The sequence below is a fragment of the Drosophila navojoa genome, chromosome 4, assembly GCF_054131105.1.
Source record: "Drosophila navojoa isolate 15081-1374.11 chromosome 4, UAZ_NAV_1.0, whole genome shotgun sequence".
In the NCBI taxonomy this organism is placed as follows: domain Eukaryota; kingdom Metazoa; phylum Arthropoda; class Insecta; order Diptera; family Drosophilidae; genus Drosophila; species Drosophila navojoa.
Window position 1 is genome coordinate 20141843 of NC_142892.1, and position 19184 is coordinate 20161026.

The window sequence follows — 19184 nt, forward strand, 5'->3', positions numbered from 1 at the left end:
GAAATGTTAATATGATGCTGAGTGCTAGGGGATTGAAATGGAAAAAGAATACATATGTTTATGTAATACATGCGTGTTAACGGGGAAATTATTCATCTAATTAAATGTTATTTTCCAACTATTATATATAATTATTTTATTTATTTTAAATGGTACTAAATATGAAAGGGAAAGTTTATGTATATAACATTGTAATTCAAGCTCTTATTTTATTTATTATTAAATACCTAGAACTTGGTGTATAGAAAAATGGCCACAATTAGGCCGTATAGGCCGAGCACTTCGGCAAAGATCAGTATGAGCACCATGGCAACAAATAGGCGTGGCTGCCTGGCTGATGCGCGTGAACAGGTATTCCCAACAATGCCAATGGCCATGCCCGCGGAGAGACCAGAAAGTCCGACACAGAGTCCAGCGCCCAGCTGGGCTTGCGCCTTTTGTATGGAGTATGAACCATCTATCGAGCCGGCTATGAGGACAGCTACAACCAAGCCATAGATGGCTATAATGCCAGCCATGACCACCGGTATGATGGCCTTCATAATAAGCTCCGGCTTGATCAGGGCCATTTCGGCAATGCCTCTTCCTGACATCGCTGTGCCATACGAAGCGCCCAGGGATGAGAAAATAATGGCCGTTGCAGATCCCAAAGCCCCAAAAAAAATTGCATAGCTTGGGTTGTCATTGTCAGCCGCGGCGGACATGTTCCTTCTGCTGTTACCTCTTCGATTGTTTCGATTGGATTGCTAAAAAGATGCTTCCTTTTCTGAATCTGAAAGAATTACTAGATTACAGGATTGCAACTAGTTTGGCTATGATGAATTTCGATAAGCCTATTTGGGTTTGAGAGCGAGAGAGAATTCATTTCATATAATAGATCATACTATCATACTATCATACTATCATACTATCATACTATCATACTATCATACTATCATACTATCATACTATCATACTATCATACTATCATACTATCATACTATCATACTATCATACTATCATACTATCATACTATCATACTATCATACTATCATACTATCATACTATCATACTATCATACTATCATACTATCATACTATCATACTATCATACTATCATACTATCATACTATCATACTATCATACTATCATACTATCATACTATCATACTATCATACTATCATACTATCATACTATCATACTATCATACTATCATACTATCATACTATCATACTATCATACTATCATACTATCATACTATCATACTATCATACTATCATACTATCATACTATCCCTTTCCTTATATTCACATAAGTGTATCCGATATTCGACTGTCCTAGCTAACCTGTTTCTGTGATTTGGTTTTTCAAAATTTTTGCAATGATAATTCGAATATTTATGCGCGTGCTGATATGCCCAAGTTGGTTGATAACACAAAGCGTTAAATGTATGTCTATTATATAATATGCAATTTTTTTTTTCGTTCGCTCGCTGTGTTTTGTTGCTGCTAACGAGGTTTATCTTTATGTGCCGTTAAATTTTCCGGCTACCCATGGCATAGAGAGAAAATGTGAAAATTTATGGCGAAATTCGTGTTAGCGGTTTGGTCTACCCTAGCTAGTCTATCCGGCGAGTAAACAAACCGCAAAAGCAAATTCTGACTATTGAATATCGAAGCTGCGGTTTTTCCCACTTTTCCCATTTTTTGTTGCTCCTGCTGTTCTTTTTTGTGCATACTTTGAATGCTTTCAGCATTTGCTTGCTTTCCGCACTTGTTTCAATTAAACAAATTGGAATATAGTATGAACCCCTGTCGAGGGGAGGGTCTTCGGTGCTTTCTCTTCCTTCGGTCGGAGCTCTGGGCGTGAGCTTAAAATGCGACAATTTTCTTCGCACAAAACAAAATGGAAATTTGTTTCTGGCAGCACTGGGAGCAGCCTCACTGTGTCCGTGTTTGTGTATGCGTGTGTGTGTGTGTGTGTGTGAGTAGCAACGACAACAACAAACTCTTCAATCCCTGCATACCCATGGCCTGATATAGAAGCTTCATGACATTTTTATTTGTGTGCCATGGAATGTTTTGCATTTTGAATGTTTTGTAGTAAAGCGTTTCAGTTTCCACGGGGGGCTTGCGGGTTTTTATGACTGGGACTTTGGGGTACGCTTCTTCTGCAAGCAGATGTGATTGTTAAGTTGTCACAAGGTGCCACACAGATTCGCAACGCCTGGGAATCAGGGGCCAACTGCTGTGTCGCTGCCATCAGCCAAATGAAATTCTCAAAACACTTTAAGTTGCTGCCGCCGCAAATATTTTTAATGCATTTTCATTTCCATTTTTATTTGGTATACAAGTAGATGCCCACAATCATGCCGTACAGGCCCAGGACCTCGGCAAAGATCAGAATGAGTATCATGCCCACAAAGAGGCGTGGCTGCTGCGCTGTGCCACGCACACCGGCATCGCCCACAATGCCAATGGCAAAGCCCGCCGCCAAGCCGGAAAATCCCACTGAGAGTCCAGCGGCCAGATGAATGTAGCCCTTGCGTATGGTGTAGTCGTCCGACAGCGAGCCGGCAATCAGCACCGAGATGACCAGCCCGTAGATGGCTATAATGCCAGCCATGACCACCGGTATGATGGACTTCATAATTAACTCCGGCCGCATTACGGCCATTGCGGCAATGCCAGTGCCGGACTTCGCTGTGCCATAGGCGGCGCCCAGCGCCGAGAATATGATGGCCGAGGCAGCGCCCATTCCGCCAAAGAATAATGCATATGGCGGCTTTTCCTCCGTTTGCGATGATTCACTCATGACTCTTACCTCAAGTGGTCTCTGGATTTCTTTTGCTATGATTAGTTCAGCTGTACTCTTTCTTCTCTTCTTCAGTTCAATTTCTATTCTATTTATTTTTCCTGCTGTTTTTTGCCTTGTCTACAACTGGAGCTAAAAAAATTGTTCACAAAAATGCAATTGTATTTTGATATCTCTAACTAGAGTTGCTTCGCCTGCTTTGTTCAGCTTGTGTTTTTCACTAAAACTTTTATTAATATATTTTGGGTTTCATTTCTGTGGAAAACTTTAAAGATTATAAATATTATAAGACAAGTGTGGGGTAAATAAAGGAATGTATATGAAATGAGAACAAGAATATGATAATATGATGAGATGATAGACTATGGACGAGTGTGAGGTTTTCGCAAGGTCTATATATAACGGGCTGACGAGTATCAAAGGAAGGGTAAAGAATATTGTGAAAGCAAATTTGGATTATATGACTTATATTTAGATATATAAAAAATCAAAGACATATTAAGTCTTGAGTTGAGAAAAGAATTTTTTCTCTATAAATAAATTTCTCTGTCTCTTACTTTCTCTTTTTAAAAAATATTGATTATCAGTTAAGAAAGCTAAAAGAGAAAATTTTTCAACTATTGGCATATCTTAGGAAAAACATCTAGTTTTATATATAATTTATATAATAAAATTGTCGTTGTTATTAAGTTTTCCGATCAACATTTTACCAACTTTTCATATTTATTTATTGTCAAGCAATTTGTGGGTTAAAGTCAGGCATCGGGTTTCTTTTTCTTTCTTTTATACCCATAGACCCATTGGAAATAAAATGTTAGGGTATGATGAAAGAGTTGGAGCAGACCTCCCAAGGTTCTTGATCAGAGTCTGTGTGTCCACTTTATAAGCCACAAAAGCTAGAGACTAAAAGCTTTGTTGCTTGTTTTCTTTTTTGGTGTTCCAGATCTGCTTGGACTGCCCTCGCTGCATATGGTCTCTCGCCTGCTGCCAAGATATTCCATTAAAGATTTATGTTGCGCCGGGATTTGGTAACAGCAGGAAAACTTGTTCCTATAGCTGAGGCGCTGGCCGTTAGCTACTGTGCCCCTTGTCCTGCTTTTCTTGTTGTTGTATTTTTTGTATTTCTGTATTTTTCTTTTTTGGCTATTGTTGCATTTTGCGCCGTTTGTTCAACTATAAATCGTTTATGTATTTTGTTGAGTGCGAGGATTTATCGCTGAAGCTGAATATGAGAAAGGAATCACATAAATACAAATAAATCAAAAGCATTTCGAATGCCATTGGCAATACAAACAAGTATTGAAGAAATAGAGAAATACACAGATAAATATACAATCCATATACATACATATATGTATTTGTATGTGGATATATACAAATGTATATGTATATAGATTGTAGTTGCTGTTGCTGTGCGAAAATTGATGTCTTCGCTCATAAAAATAAGGCATCAAAAGAATCGGGTATGCCAGGACCAGGCTCTAGGCAACAGTCAGGCAGGCTGAATGTGTTTTTGTTGAAAGCAACATTGTAAATTTTATGACTTTTTTATGCGCTGAAATCTATAAATTATGTAAACTGACACTGACAGCTGTCAACCGAAGGCTACAACCAAGAGCGAGAGAGGGGAGGAGAGACTGAGGGAGCTATACAGTGAAACCGAAACGCTGGCAAGTGACACATGTGTCAAATGGGCTGATGGCCCATTGCTAAAGCCAGAGTTGGCCATGGCAGAGCCGAACTTGAGGCTGCGCCGGGAGTAACTTCTGCCTACCCCATCCCGCATATTGCAAAATATGCCCCACACCAATAGCTCAGCGAGTGAGCGAGAGTGGGAGAGCTAGCGAGAGAGAGAGATGGATGGGGAGCAAGGGCGACTGATGACTCGAGATGATTAAATGATTGCCAGCGGCAATAAAAAATTGATGCTTCAAATTATTGCTGATATATATTTTATATATTGTTTTCCATCTTTATTTTCGTTTGCTCTCGCCCTAGCTTTGTTAAGTATAGCGCACAGTTGTTTATGATATTTATGTTTCGTTATTTTTTATTACATTCAAGAGTCTTGCACAAGTTTTAAAATAACATAAAAATGAAATTAAAAACAAGGAAATGGCCAAACTGGCCACGCTTGAAAAGTAAATAACCCAATTATATTCCTAAAAGGGCTTGCAATTGATTTTTAAATGAATTGCAGATTGTTTCAGATATAAATATTATATTTGAGAGCAGAATGAGATTGAATATATTTGGGAAAGTAACTATTAATCTTAATATAAGAATTTAAGCTAATTAAGGAATGGTAAAACTGTTAAGTTTGCAAAGTAAAAGACAGAGGGCGGCATGGTATACCCTGTCAAGCATATATTCCTGACTGTGAATGCAAATTTAACTCAAGATATGGTAAAAGCAGCGAGCATGTGTATAGCAAAAATATTTTTTTATTTATGTGGTATATATTCTATCTAATCAATTTGTATTTAAACTATGAAACGGAATACGATCTACTCTGTATTTTTTCTTGGTCCTTGTTAGTCTGACATACAATTAGAAGAATATTAAAATATATATAAGTGGTATAAGTTGAAGGATTTAATACATAATTCAAGTCTTTAAAACGTACAAAATATATTTTAAGATATGAGAATAAGGCTAGACCAGACTGATACTGATACTATACAATTTCCTTATGCATTTAAGATTTTGCAATAAGATAAAATGAGGCGAGTACAAATTTAAACTATGTTTAGATCACATTGCATATATATGTATGTACATATATTATATTACTTATATTATTTTACTTATTTTTAAAATATATGGTAGACGATTATCAATAACTTTTGGACTTTTGAATTTATTGATATATCATATTTATATGTATTACGTATGTAATCATGTATTTTCTGTTTAATTTTTTTTTTTTTGTCTTTTATACTTTCAGTTGACATATAGCTTTTTATAGTTATATTTTTATACCCTGAACCCATTGAAAATGTGAAATCAGGGTATAATGTTTTTGTGTAAAAGTATGTAACAGGCAGAAGGAATCATCGCAGACCCCACAAAGTATATATATTCTTGGTCAGCACGATGAGCTGAGTCGATATAGCCCTGTCCGTCTGTCCGTCCGTCCGTCCGTCCGTATGAACGCCGAGATCTCAGAAGATATAAGAGCTAGAGAGCTGAAATTTTGTGTGCATACTCGTGTATACCATACGCAGTACGAGTTTGCTTTATTTTTTCGATAACTCATCCGATAACTTTTTTATCGAGAATAATCGAAAAATTGATTTTGTTTTTTGAGCCTCATTGGAATACTATTAGACATAGAGACTTCAGATTTACTGTGTATATATATATGATGAATACAAACATTTTGTAATCAACAGATTTTGGATACCACGCCCCCTTCGCCCCCAATTTGCAAAAAACGTATTTCAAGTACTAGAGACTTGTGCTTTAGAATGTACACACATTTTGACCATATAATTACGCCCTGAAAATTTCATTAAGATCGTATGTTTACAAAAGAAGTTATTCACCAAGTAAATTCTCATACTGTTGTCCACACTGCAGCGCAGCCCAAGCGCAGTCGCTGCTTACTGCGCAGTTAGCAGAGCGCGGGCGCGTGAGGGTGGATGCATGTGTATGTATGTGTGCGTGCATAAAAGAAGTGCAGAATGATAAGAATACCAGCTTGGAGGGTTCAGGGTATCTCCTAGTCGAGCAGTCTCGACTAGAGTCTTCTTACTTGTTTCTTTTTTCATTTAGCTCCAGATAATAACTTTAATTTGTAGAGCGTAGATCCTGTATTCCTCTCGGCCCGGTTTTCTGCTCTGTGCTTCACGTATTGCCATTAACCTTTGCGCTTTATAAATTGCTTGAGTGCGTTCCTGCCAAAGTGCAATAAATGCTGGGGCATGGGTTGGATTATGGTTCGGCCGTGGTATGATATGGTTTTTGTTTTTGCTTATTTCGGAGTGGGTACGTGTGGGTAGAGCAAGTGGCGGGCACTAAAATAACAAACGAAGGAAGTTAACCAAAAATAAATTAACTGGAAAACGCGGCCAAAAGGGTTTTCATTTACGCTTTTCTGCCGGCTAAGGGGTGACAACTGCGCTGCTTCCGCAGCGATGTTGATGACGACGCCGACGACTGTGACTGTGACTGCGCTGCGACTGCGACAGCGACAGCGACGTCAACAGCAACTGCGACGCTGACTTTGTGTGTGACTTTGGGATTCCCAAATGTGCTTTCAACATGCAATTTTTATTATTGACTCGCGTTGTCGTGTCAGCGCGCAGCTTTTCAGCATTTTCCGCTCGACGAGTCGCAAAAATGCCATTACTGTCAATCAAGAGACGGAAAAATCCTGGAATGAAATCAGAAGCATTAAAGCCCTCTGCGCGTAAGTCGGTTTGTCGCAAATACATATAGAAATGTTTATATATATGTATGCATGTATGTATGTACATACGCTAGTGTATAGGCATGTGAAACTTAGTGATACCCTAGAAGTTACTATCGTTTATTTTGAAATCATATGTCGCATAAATATTGAATGGAATTATACAAATAATAACGGAATATTTAGAAGTTTATTGATGAAAAATTTGATTATTTAATAAAATTATCTATAGCATAACAAACAAAGAATGACTATTTTTATACATGGAAAAACGTTGATTAATAATATATAAATAAAATCACATTATGCAATGTACCATGTTAAAAAAAAAGTCATTATAATAAAATAAATAAAAACAAAAAAATATTTTACAATTTTTTTTGAAAATTAATAAGTATATAAAAAGTAAGTATTTTAAAAAACTTTGACAAATAAATAAAAATGAAATTATTAACAATTGAAAGAACTTTAATATATATTTTAAAGTATTATTTAATTTTAAATACAATATTTAGCTACAATTTTATTGTTGTTTACTTATATACTTATATACATATACACATGTTATAATATAATGTAAATGAAATACGTAATATAAAAAAATCGAAATAAAAAACTTCAAAAAATATATTTAAAGTAATTAAAGTGTTTGACAATAATAACAATTAAAAGAAAATTTAAGAAACACATATTAAAAGAAAACGCGCACAAAAAAGCATATATAATTTATATATATGATATTTATATATACATATTTATTATGTGTGCACTTTACCATACATAAATAGTTTGGTCTCAAAAGTACAATCCACAAAGGCGGCAATGCTTTGGGCGTGGCAAAGACTGTGCAAGTGCAATGACCAATTTAAAGTTTTGTTCAAGTTTTATACCAATTTCCGTTGTTATTTGTTCATTTGATAAAAGAGACGAAAGAGAAGACGCAGCTCGAGTCTGGCAAAGGATAAGTTATATTAGATATTTTACTCTCAGTTGCAAGTTGCAAGTGCCAGACTAATGTACCCCCACTTCACACTGTGCTGCGAGACTTTCGAGGTTGTGGGCGAGGGCGAGGGTGAGGACGAGGGCAGGTGGTAAGCTTGTGGGTGGGCAGCTAGGTGGGTCGGGGGTGTTGACCACTCAGGTGACAATAATTTCGCGCTATCGCGCGCCAGCCGGAATAAAGGTGAAAGAGTATTAAAAACGGGCGACTAGTTTGCGTGTCACGCATCCATTTCGATATAGCGGGCGAGGCGTGAGGGGTATAGAAATTGAAAATTGTCAGAAATGAGCCCAACAGGCCGAAGAGTGATTGCCAACATGCATCGCATCTATTGGCGTGCCAAAGTTAACGATTTAGCTGCTAGTACATAAGTATATTAAGTTTTTCGTTTCAATACACTGGAAATAAAAGCAGAGAAGGGTGTGTTGGTTTTGCTCAAATATAAGAGAAAGAAATTGTCACTTCGAGATTAATTTATCACATAGAGATTGGTTATTATTTATATATATAAAAAAGTATTATATGATTTGACTAAAACCATTGAGAGCATACAAACTGCACAGAGATATATCTCTTATCTAATACAAGAGAAGTGGAACAGATCTAAATATATATATTTCAGTGTAGTAAACAGCTAAGACTCAGTAGTCTGTTTCTCACTATTTGGCAGATCTGAAAAACTTTAAAATTAATTTAAAATATTCTCGTATAAAAAATATATTGGTCAAAATAATGCTTATATAGAGAATAAATATTATATAGTTGATTATAGCCGACTGCAAGTTTTTTACTTTTCTTTGTTTACTATATCCTGATCTACAGATATAGGCCCTATACTATATTTATTTTAGGCTTTAAGTCTTACATATCTACTCATTTTGTATACCAAAATTATCCGATTTAAAAACAATGAATCAATTTTTGTTAAGAATAAATTCAGCACGAGATTTATATTTAAAGTTTTCTGCGATAGGCAAGTATATTGGAGTCGCGTGTACCCGACTGCAATATTCTCGTCTGTTCGCTTCTCTAAAAGGGGAATAGAACTCAGCGCTTGTTGATATTGGTCAAAGTTGGAGTTAGACGCTTGCGCTGATATATCTTTTATTATGTAGTTTTGTGTCATCGTAAAATCGTCGGCTATTACTTGATTGTCCTTCATGAAAGCCATAAAGGCGCTGACAGCTCCCCAGAAACGAAACCGGCCTACGGGTGCCATTGTAAAATGATTTACTCGCCTTACTGCTAGCTGCTAGCTGGGCTGCTAGCTCCGACTTGCCCGCTTCTCTCACTCATTTGTGGCGAACGAAGCGTTTTGGGCTTCTGCTCCATCTACACCAAAGACTACTCATTTTTTATGGGTTCGTTTCATTTTTTCTTTGGCCTCTGCTTTTACGGTCTTTTACAGTTTAACGACGCATTACTGACACACAAACTGAGACAACCAGCTACGAAATCTATTCATGATTTCGTATAACAAAATACTCTTCACATTTTATCGTATTCATTCTGTGTGCCCTGTCTTGTCTATTAGGCCAGGCCGCATTTGATATTTGGTTTTCCGTTTCCCGTTTCCCGTTTTCCGTTTCCCGGTCTTCGCTTTTAATTTTTGGGCGTAGCAATTTTCTACCATTTTTATGATATGCCATTTCGTTCGTCATTCCCTTTGTGTGTATACTCTATATAGATATATACATATACATTTATCTATATATATATTGTACTTTAATTTCGTACTGTGGGTTATATTTTTGCTGACGAGTTCGTTATTTTTTTTCACAGCCCAGCATTAAGTAATTTATACGGCCCGTATATTAGAACATTTTCGGTCTAATGGACGTCTTAAAAATGCATTAGATTAATGAAACTGGATTTGTTTATATGTGTATTTCGGTCTATTGAAAGCAAGTTCCCGCTGGGGCCATGATTTTCGATTGAGAACCAGAAACAAACTAAAATTTATATATGTCCAATTTTATTGCAGAATATTAAAAATTCATTAGCAGAATTTTTTGAGTGAAATACTTAAGGAAATCTCAACAGCTGCATGTATTTATATTGCAAAAATATAAGAAATTAATTATTAAATTTAAATTGAATTGCCTTGTTATATCCAGTTATACAGGCTTTATATAAATATTAAACTATTGATAATTAACTCACATCAAATGGCGTATTTGGTTGTTAGCTTATATATTTACTTTTGCTCATCTTAATTTTTTTCCACTGAAATATAGAGAGTAAATATAGATATGTGCAGGTTATCTTAGGGACCAATAGAAATATTCTTTGTTAAAGTGAATATACACTCGAAATAAAAATGTCTTATATAAAGAATTATTTTGCTGATGTCAAGCACATCTAAATAAATGTACATATATAATTTACGTATATGTCACTAATTAAGTTTGTGTTGGCCAAGATTCGGCTACTGTTTACCTGAGCGCCGCATTTGAAGTTCTCGGCCAGTGAGAGCGATGAGCGGTTGGCAGGAGCAAATAACTTAGCTACTTTATGGACTAGAGGATTAGAGGGATAGAGCCGCACAGGTGGCACACAGCATGGGTTTCTGGTCTTTCTGGGCCCCTAGATATGTCCTTATCACACGGCTTGTCAACATAACTCGCACAGCGAAGCGTGAAGTTGTTGACATTGATTAGGGTGAACTCTGAACTCACCGCCGCTCACTGCGTCCTCCTTACTTCCCTCCCTCTGTCCACCTGCCCAGCTTGCCACGATTGCGTTAAGATAGGTCAAAGCATGCCTGTCTGCCTGACTGCCTGCCTGGCACATACATACATATATACATATATATACATATATTCTAGCTGAATTATTGTTGCACATTTCTTGGCGATAAGCCGTCGAAGTAAAGCCCCCCGGTTCTGCAACGCCTCCAACACTCCGCTGCCGGTTTCTGGCCCGTTTGCCGTTTTTCTAATTTTTTTCTTCTTTTTTTCGTTGCTCGATTTTACATTTAATGCCGTGTCATGGCAACTGCCCCGCTTGGCTGACCGACGGAACACACATTAGATAAATTAGCCGTAATTATATGTAGCAGCCCGCGGGTAGTTTATATTCCTCAATGCTTTCGTAACATCCATGCAGAAGTCTTTTAATCCATATATACAGGTTGGAGTCTAATATGTTTTTGTGGCTTATAGCTTCAAGCTTTAAGCAGGGGTTTCTCTTTGTATTAGAAAAGTTTATATTCAATCGAAGAAACTATATCAAATACAATTGATTATAGTTATTCAAAGAAAATTATAAAATCGGGTTTCTTAAGATCTCTGCACTAAACTTGGGAGCTAGATAGGAGTTATGAAAACAATATTATTTGTCACGTAGATAACATAGTTAGATATATATGAACTCAATTATACCCCAGTCTATTTTGTTATTTAATTCGGTACCACAAGTAGAACCCATAAAATCACCTCTAGAATCGATTGCAGAGAGTTCGTATAGTGTTGATAGAAGGAGATAGATAGGAGTGTGCGAGCTACCATGCCCACACACTCAAAGCACTAGCGTTCTCTGTGATCTGATTGAAAATGTCTTAAAATTCTATTTGTTAAATTGAAAACAAAATGCAAAACAATTTCTTGTCATCATATACATATACATGTTTTTCAATACAGCCGAATCTCCAGTTTTTAGCAATAAATATTTGTTAAATTATATACAATAGATATTTAACCCTATTATCATATCATTAGCTTAGCCAGATTTGTGTGAGTGCATTTAAAATTCGTTTTGCTCAACCTTTTTGATGAGACACCTTTCTACGAGCGTTTTCATTTTTTGGTTGTTGACGACGCTGACAAAAGTCTTTTAATGTTCTACCAAAATGTTCATTTCATGTTGAGTTCTCGACCATTTTGGCCATAACTTATGTGTCATGGCTCAGACATAGAGGCTTCGGCCAGACGTCTTTTTGGGCCTGTGCCGTGTCGTGGATGAGGTGGACAGGCAGACAGACAGACAGACAGGCAGGCAGGCAGACAGACAGATAGAAAGACAGACATGTGAGGCGAACAATCGGCATTAGGTAAAAACCTCATATCATTGTTAGGCGGGTGGCTCAAGTGGAACAAATTAATTTCGTTCGTTTTAATTATTTTCTTCTCATGTCGTTTCATTTATTTCTCCTCGAGTCGCCTCTCAGCACAGTCAACTTGGTTTAATTCGAGTGCTATTAACTCACATGCTGTTAAGATCAATTTATACTCGAATCATGGTTTAATTATTTAAATGAACTCACATTTACATTATTTTTTTTGTCTTCTTCGGGATTTTTCTCCTTCTCTTTCTGTTTGTTGCCTATGCCCTTTCGATACACTAGAAAGCCGCAAATCATGCACATCATCAAAAATTTAATGATGTCTCCTTGTCTAACGATATTTTTAGCCAACAAACAAAGCGGAAATATCCAATGAACATAGATCAAATGATGAATACTAAAAATCCTTGATAAATAGTGTATATTTCTGTGGAGATAGATGATACTAAGCTTTCATCACAATTGCTATAAAGACGATTTATGCTGAATCATGATGTTATGAAAATCTATGAGATTAAATGAGATAACACTATTTGATATAATTAATATAATACAGAACTAATATTTATAACAGAGATGTCTTTATATAAAGTATAACAAAAATCTTATCGGTAAGAGTTCTTAAATATGAATATTCTTATAGTAATTAAGTCTTACAAGATAAAGGCAGTGCACAAATTATAAAAAAATAAAATTAAAAAATGTTTAGAAATATTCTTATATTAGCAAATTCTCATACGATTAAGTGCATAAATATTCATAGAAAGGAATATATGTAAATTAGATATACTTTCTCGTACTGATAGGGCTTTTAGTGTGCTTCAATATTGGGATGGAAATGAAATGAATCGATCCGAAAAGACTTATCGGGCATATTTGACGACTTGCTATGTGTCATGGCGGTTTCCTATTGATAAGACTATACAATTTATTTCTAGACAAATAATGACAAATACATAATACATATATGCATATTCATATATTAAACACAAATTATTAAGTTTTTATTTTACTTTATAATTTATATTTTGGATTTTTATTAAAGTTTAGTTGATTTACTATCTGTGTCAATTTAATTCAAGTGGCTTAGACACTTTTTTGCTAACATTTTTGGTGTGTTATTCAAAGGGTTTGTTTTTTCATTTGAAATCCAGGTTAGGGATAGAAATAGTCACCCAATAATGGAACCAACATTCAAATTGAGTTTAGTTCTTTTCTTGTTTTTCATTTCATATTCCAAGTACTTTCGGAAATTTCATTTGGCCATAGATGTTTGCTAAACGGATTGGAAATGCAGTCGTGCTCGGGGCGATAATATAGGATTACACCATTTTTTCACGCAGCCTTTCCGTCCGAAAAAACAGAAATACAAAACAAAACTCAACTGTTGACCCCTGAGCCCTGCGGATATTGTTGTTGTTTGCGTGTGTGCCCACTTGAACCTGCTTGTAAATTCACATTCACATTCACACCCAGCACACACACGGACACACATACGCATACACACGTGAGCTGTAACCTTTACAGAATAACACAAGCGCACGCAATGTTTCCGCCAAGAAGTTTTTGAAGAAGTCGAAGTGGCTCTGGTTCTGGTTCTGACTGGGGCTATGGCTTTGGCTCTGATCCCGCTTAGCTGCCAGTCTAAAGTGTCCAATCAACTTTTTGAAATGAAACCTAAATAACATGTCATAATAAATAACCTTCAAGCGACCCAGCGAAATGGACACGACCACAGAGCCGCATGGCCACAGAGCGGGCATAGTGTGGCGGCCTGGTGGCCCGGAGGCCTGGAGGCCTGGAGGCCGGTAGCGTGGCCGGAACTGGGCGCCATGCACTGCACAAAGACGAAAATCCAAAATTCTGTAATTACAACGTAAATCCAAAATGTCTCAACAGCACACAGCCGTTGCACACACACAGTCATACACACACTCTCATACACTGACTTGGACTGGGCCGAAGCAAACTTAATTCATATATCAAAAAGTTTGTCCGACTTGCTGCTGCTGCTGCTGCAGCCCCCGGTACGACCCGTCCCGTTCGGGCCGTCGAGCATGCCCGAGAGTAGCAATTTACGCGCAAGTAGTCCGGCTTCCAAGTTCGAGTAATATATTGTACACACTTTATAGGTCCCCAGGTTTGGTGGGCGTGGCACGTGGGAAGGCGCTGGGTCAGCTGGTCAGCTCGACGGCTGTCGTGTCGAATGAGAAACACAGCAATTATGCAATTTGATAATACTTCATTCTCGGGTAATAAATATTAATTATTTTTGCGAATGTGATTTCTCTCTCTCTCTCTCTCTCTCCCATTCGCTCTCTGTGTGGGCCCTAGTTGAGCTTAGATTTATGGGGTTCGCCTGCTTGCGAATCAAATGAGATGTTGTCGGTCTTGCTGGCCTCTACAATCCCAGCTCTCCCACGTTTTTCACATTTCTCTTTGGCTTCGACACGAATGCGAATAAGACATGCGGATTTGCTAAAGGTTTTCGTGTTGTTATTTGCTTCCTAAAGATGGGCTTACTTTTCGTGCTCGAAATTCTAATTTTGGTCAAAGAAGCTACGAAAACGTTTGGTAATCTTTCACTATTTGACAGGGTAGAATTTGCGAAGCTATCTTACTAGAAATGATAAAATGGCAAGGTTTCTGCAAAATTGATTTGTTATCCAGCATTTTTCATTTAGAGTAAGGGTTAGGTTGAGTAAGGAGCATTTTAATACAATGAAAATAGTTTAAAAGTCATGCATATGTGATAATAGATTCTATAGTAAAATATTTGTAACTATTTTGATCGGCAATATGAGAGAAATTTATTGACTAAATTATTAGATATTAATTATATGTAAAAATAAATATTTTATTCAATAAGAAAATAAATAAATTAACAAAAAATAATAAATAAATAAATAATAAAAAAATATTAAAATAAAAACTATTTGTTAGTATATACAAAAAAAAAAAAATAAATAAAAAAATAAGAAGAAAATAAATAAATTAACAAAAAATAATAAATAAATAAATAAATAATAAAATAATATTAAAATATAAACTATTTGTTAGTATATACAAAAAAAAAAAAAAAAAAAAAAATAATAATAATAATAATACAAAATACAAAATAAAAATAAAAAATAAATAAATAAAAATTCATTGAAAAAAGAAAAAACTAACTTCATTTAGTGTATGAATATATATAAATATGTTGATTATTTTCAGAGATACAACTAAAACTCCATGTGTATAACAAAATTAATTCTAGACTTGACGTTCATGTAGAATGTTTATTGTAATGTTTTGTATTGTTTTTTATTGTTATATATATATATATATATATATATATATATATATATATATATATATATATATATATATATATATATATATATATATATATATATATATATATACATATATAAACTCGAATCTTAAGCAAGCTATAATTTATATAAGAAATGTTCGATGACTAACCTTTGTCACAGAAAGCTATTAGACTAAGTGCTGTGTATATTGTGTATTTAAGTAGAAGTTTCATGCATATGCCCATGTACTTGGTATGTATATGCATAGTTACTATATATACATATAAATATATACAAACATATATATATATATATATATATATATATATATATATATATATATAAATACATTATATAGACTCCGCTAGGGCGCTCAGAGTTCCAGTTATTGTCGTGGTTCGTGTATTGGGTAACTTCCAGGCCGTTACCTTTTATTCCGTTTGCCCATCAGAAATCTCTCGTGCATAAGAAACATTTTAATTTTGAAAGGAACTGACTCCAATGGAAATTGCCATAATATCGCATCACACAAACACACTCAGACACACACACACACACACACACACACACACACACACATTTTCTTTATAGAGTGCCACACAGAGACGAGTGTGCTTTTACATAAATAAAAATAACACAGCACGGCAAAGAAATGAAAAAAGTTAAATTGAATTGTGTTCGCTCAGGATATTTACTTGTATTTTTCCTTTTATTATTATTTTCAAATGAAGGTTCGGTAAATGCAAAAGAGCATATTAGCTTGCACAGTTTGTCTAGCTAAAGAAAGTTTAGGCTTAAGAATTGTGTGAAAACCTGATTAGAATTTTCTCTGCAAACATAGATTTATCTGACTTTGAGCGAGTATTGTGCAGTCAGTTACACTCGACTTCAAATTTTGTACCTGTGTGTGTGTGTGTGTTTTTTTCGTACTTGACTCACCACAATTCCTGCTGTCCTTTCTGCACTTGAAGCACGAGCAAAGGCAACTTTTGCAGTTGTTTCTTTATTTATTCGGTTTCTTTTACTTGTTCCTTGTAGGTGTAACAGAACTGTCAAACTTGCTGAAATTGTCGAATTGACTCGCAAACTGGAGAAAAACTGAAATACAAGTATTTCAATAGTACAAAATATGAAGGGGCTTTGAACGGCTTTAATTGCACATTTCATTAATACGCCTCTATTAATATCTCAGTTTAATATCTTCTATCTATGTATCTCTCTTCATGTGTCACATTCTCCATTTTCTCTTTCCCTTTTTCCTCTGCTATACTTCTCTCTCTTCGTATATTTTCTTCTCTGAGTTTGTCTCTTATCTCTCTTTCTCTTTTATTTATACTTTATATACTTAATATATTATATAGGAAAATTCTCGTTCGAAACTTCTCTTGCTGGATCTGAAACTTCACATGTCTTGAGCATATTCAAGTTGAGAAATGAAGAACTCCTTTATGTGACAAGACACATGTCTACATTGATATATGCATATATATAAAAGAAAAGCAGAAACATATATTTCCATATGATTAGACTTTATGAGATCAGCTGTTTTATAAGCTGACATCCAATTATTATCACAAGCCTGTATGGCCATGACGAAGTGAACCCAACTTTATAATAATGTTTAAGCTGTGTATAAAATATGACCTGAAGCGAGCCCAATTTCCTACGCACCACATAACCCAAATGACCAACCTGTCGCCAGTAAATGGGCTGCTGTCACGTCATTGGTCTGGTCTGGTCTGGTCTGGTTTCCAGTTCCGAGCCCTGGCTGGGTTTTTGTTTGCTCATGTAGCCAACCCATGTCAATGGGCTCTGCAACAATCAATTTCCATATACCGCACATATCCACATATTGCCCGCCCCGGCCCAGCCTACCCTTCGCTTTCGCCCGGGCCAGAACGAAAAATAAAACCAAAAAAAGAACCATTCGCAGTTGCTGTGCTTGTTTATGAGTTGATGTTGATATTCGTGGTCACATTAAGCCATACGTCGCCATATTACAACGCGTCACGTCACGTCACGTCACGTCAGTCAGACATAATGTCGCGGCCATGTACTAACTGGCCGCACTGACGAACTGTCAACTTACTGTCAATATATCGTCGCACTCACTAACCCTGTACGCGTTTCGCATAAGTTGAAGACGGGTATGATGATTGATGGGTCAATAGATGGAGCAGGCTAAGTGGGGAGTCTATATCCCTATCCGTAGCGATGTATCGATAACAATAGCAAAGTTGATTTCAAGACAAAACTCAGTCAATTCACTCATTTAAATGCCGCAAAGCCATAAATATCGTTCCCACAAAGTAAATCAATATTGAATATTAGATATAGACAGTTAACTAATGTTTAAGATTGGCTTATACAGATTACTCGATATCGATTAATATTGATTATACAAATCGATAATTATCAATGCTATAAAATAAACTTATATACGTTTAAATTTGATAGTTATTGATAAAATATGCCTGATGTGCGTTATGTAAAACTCATAATATATTCCTATGAAATATCGATATCTGTGAGATATCGACAACTCAAAAGTATGCCAGAAGTGAATTAACTGAAGTCGGTATTAGTAGCTGTCGACTGAAGATTTATATATTATTTATATATATACATTCATTTATACCGATAGTTGTCAGTTAGATATTTATATTAATGAATCGGTATTTATTGATCTTCATGGAATAATTTATAAATTCAATTTCTTATTATCCTCAATCTAATATAATCTACTATGCTAAGCACTCGCATAGTCGTGCACTCCTCAATGGAGCACCCTTAATCCGGTCTCGCTCACCCATGGCTCGTCTATTTGGCATGTTATTGTTGATTTTTGGTCGTCGAGTGTTGGAGAGTGCATAAATTTATTCTTTACGTTTTGTTTGACTTTCGTACAAAAATTTGTGAGCCTTTGCTTTATTCTTGGTGACACCCCTTGCCCGCCCACGCGACTCGCTGCCTCCCTCCCTCGCCTGATTCACCCGCACACAAGTTGTGCACGTTGTTTGGCCTTCTATTCTGGGCTTTGTTTTTGGTCATGTGTGCGCGGTAATGTTGTTTTCTCGACACTCTGTACTCGTAATAGTCTCGATTTGAAAGTTAATGTAATCAGCTCGAATATTGTGGCACATCAACATGCCAACCCAGTGTCCCGCTGCTCGATGATTGGTTGCGGCGTGGCAGGGGGCGAGCATCATAAATAGGCAAACAGATTTTAATGAATGTTTGTTCGGATCATATCACGATTTGGTAGCACTTCAATCATATTCAATCTCCTGACATTTCGATGATACACTCTTGATATTTGCTGAACCATTAACTTCATACTAACTAACTGAGCTGCCTCTTTGCTTGTTATTTGTGAATAGGTTGGCCTTAATTTTCCACTGCCATATGTTATATGGCTTTCTCTTCTGTAATATGCAGTTGGGAAAACGTTTGCTTGACTTCGATTGGTAGCTCTTCTTAGAGTTTCTTTATTGAAAAGCTAAAAAGTAAAATAAATATTGATATTTGTGGAAAAAAAAAGTATTAAGCGACTGCATTGAAATTATGTGATTTGGTTAAGAGCAACGGAAGAGCTTAAATTTTTTAGTATCTGAAA

General features: G+C 36.0%; 2 protein-coding genes and 1 long non-coding RNA gene across 3 annotated transcripts; all 3 read right to left on the bottom strand.

Annotated features, from left to right (window-relative positions):
- Nucleotides 1-204: 204 nt before the first annotated feature.
- LOC108650651 (V-type proton ATPase 16 kDa proteolipid subunit c) lies at nucleotides 205-792 on the bottom strand. Its single transcript, XM_018099860.3, has one exon. It carries the CDS (start codon nucleotides 702-704, stop codon nucleotides 228-230), a length of 477 nt encoding a protein of 158 aa, XP_017955349.1. The 5' UTR covers nucleotides 705-792; the 3' UTR covers nucleotides 205-227.
- A 1473-nt stretch (nucleotides 793-2265) lies between these two features.
- Nucleotides 2266-2915, bottom strand: LOC108650609 (V-type proton ATPase 16 kDa proteolipid subunit c). Its single transcript, XM_018099796.3, has one exon. It carries the CDS (start codon nucleotides 2790-2792, stop codon nucleotides 2316-2318), a length of 477 nt encoding a protein of 158 aa, XP_017955285.1. The 5' UTR covers nucleotides 2793-2915; the 3' UTR covers nucleotides 2266-2315.
- Nucleotides 2916-3921: 1006 nt separating this feature from the next.
- Nucleotides 3922-4432, bottom strand: LOC108650669 (uncharacterized). The gene is made up of 2 exons (XR_001925476.3): nucleotides 4087-4432; nucleotides 3922-4014 (listed from the first exon to the last, which is right to left on the bottom strand). It is a non-coding gene; the product is annotated as an uncharacterized LOC108650669 (long non-coding RNA).
- Nucleotides 4433-19184: the final 14752 nt, after the last annotated feature.

Excerpts from the sequence above, each read along its gene's own strand:
- LOC108650609 (XM_018099796.3), bottom strand. The coding sequence starts at position 2,792 with ATGAGTGAATCATCGCAAACGGAGGAAAAGCCGCCATATGCATTATTC.
- LOC108650651 (XM_018099860.3), bottom strand. The coding sequence starts at position 704 with ATGTCCGCCGCGGCTGACAATGACAACCCAAGCTATGCAATTTTTTTT.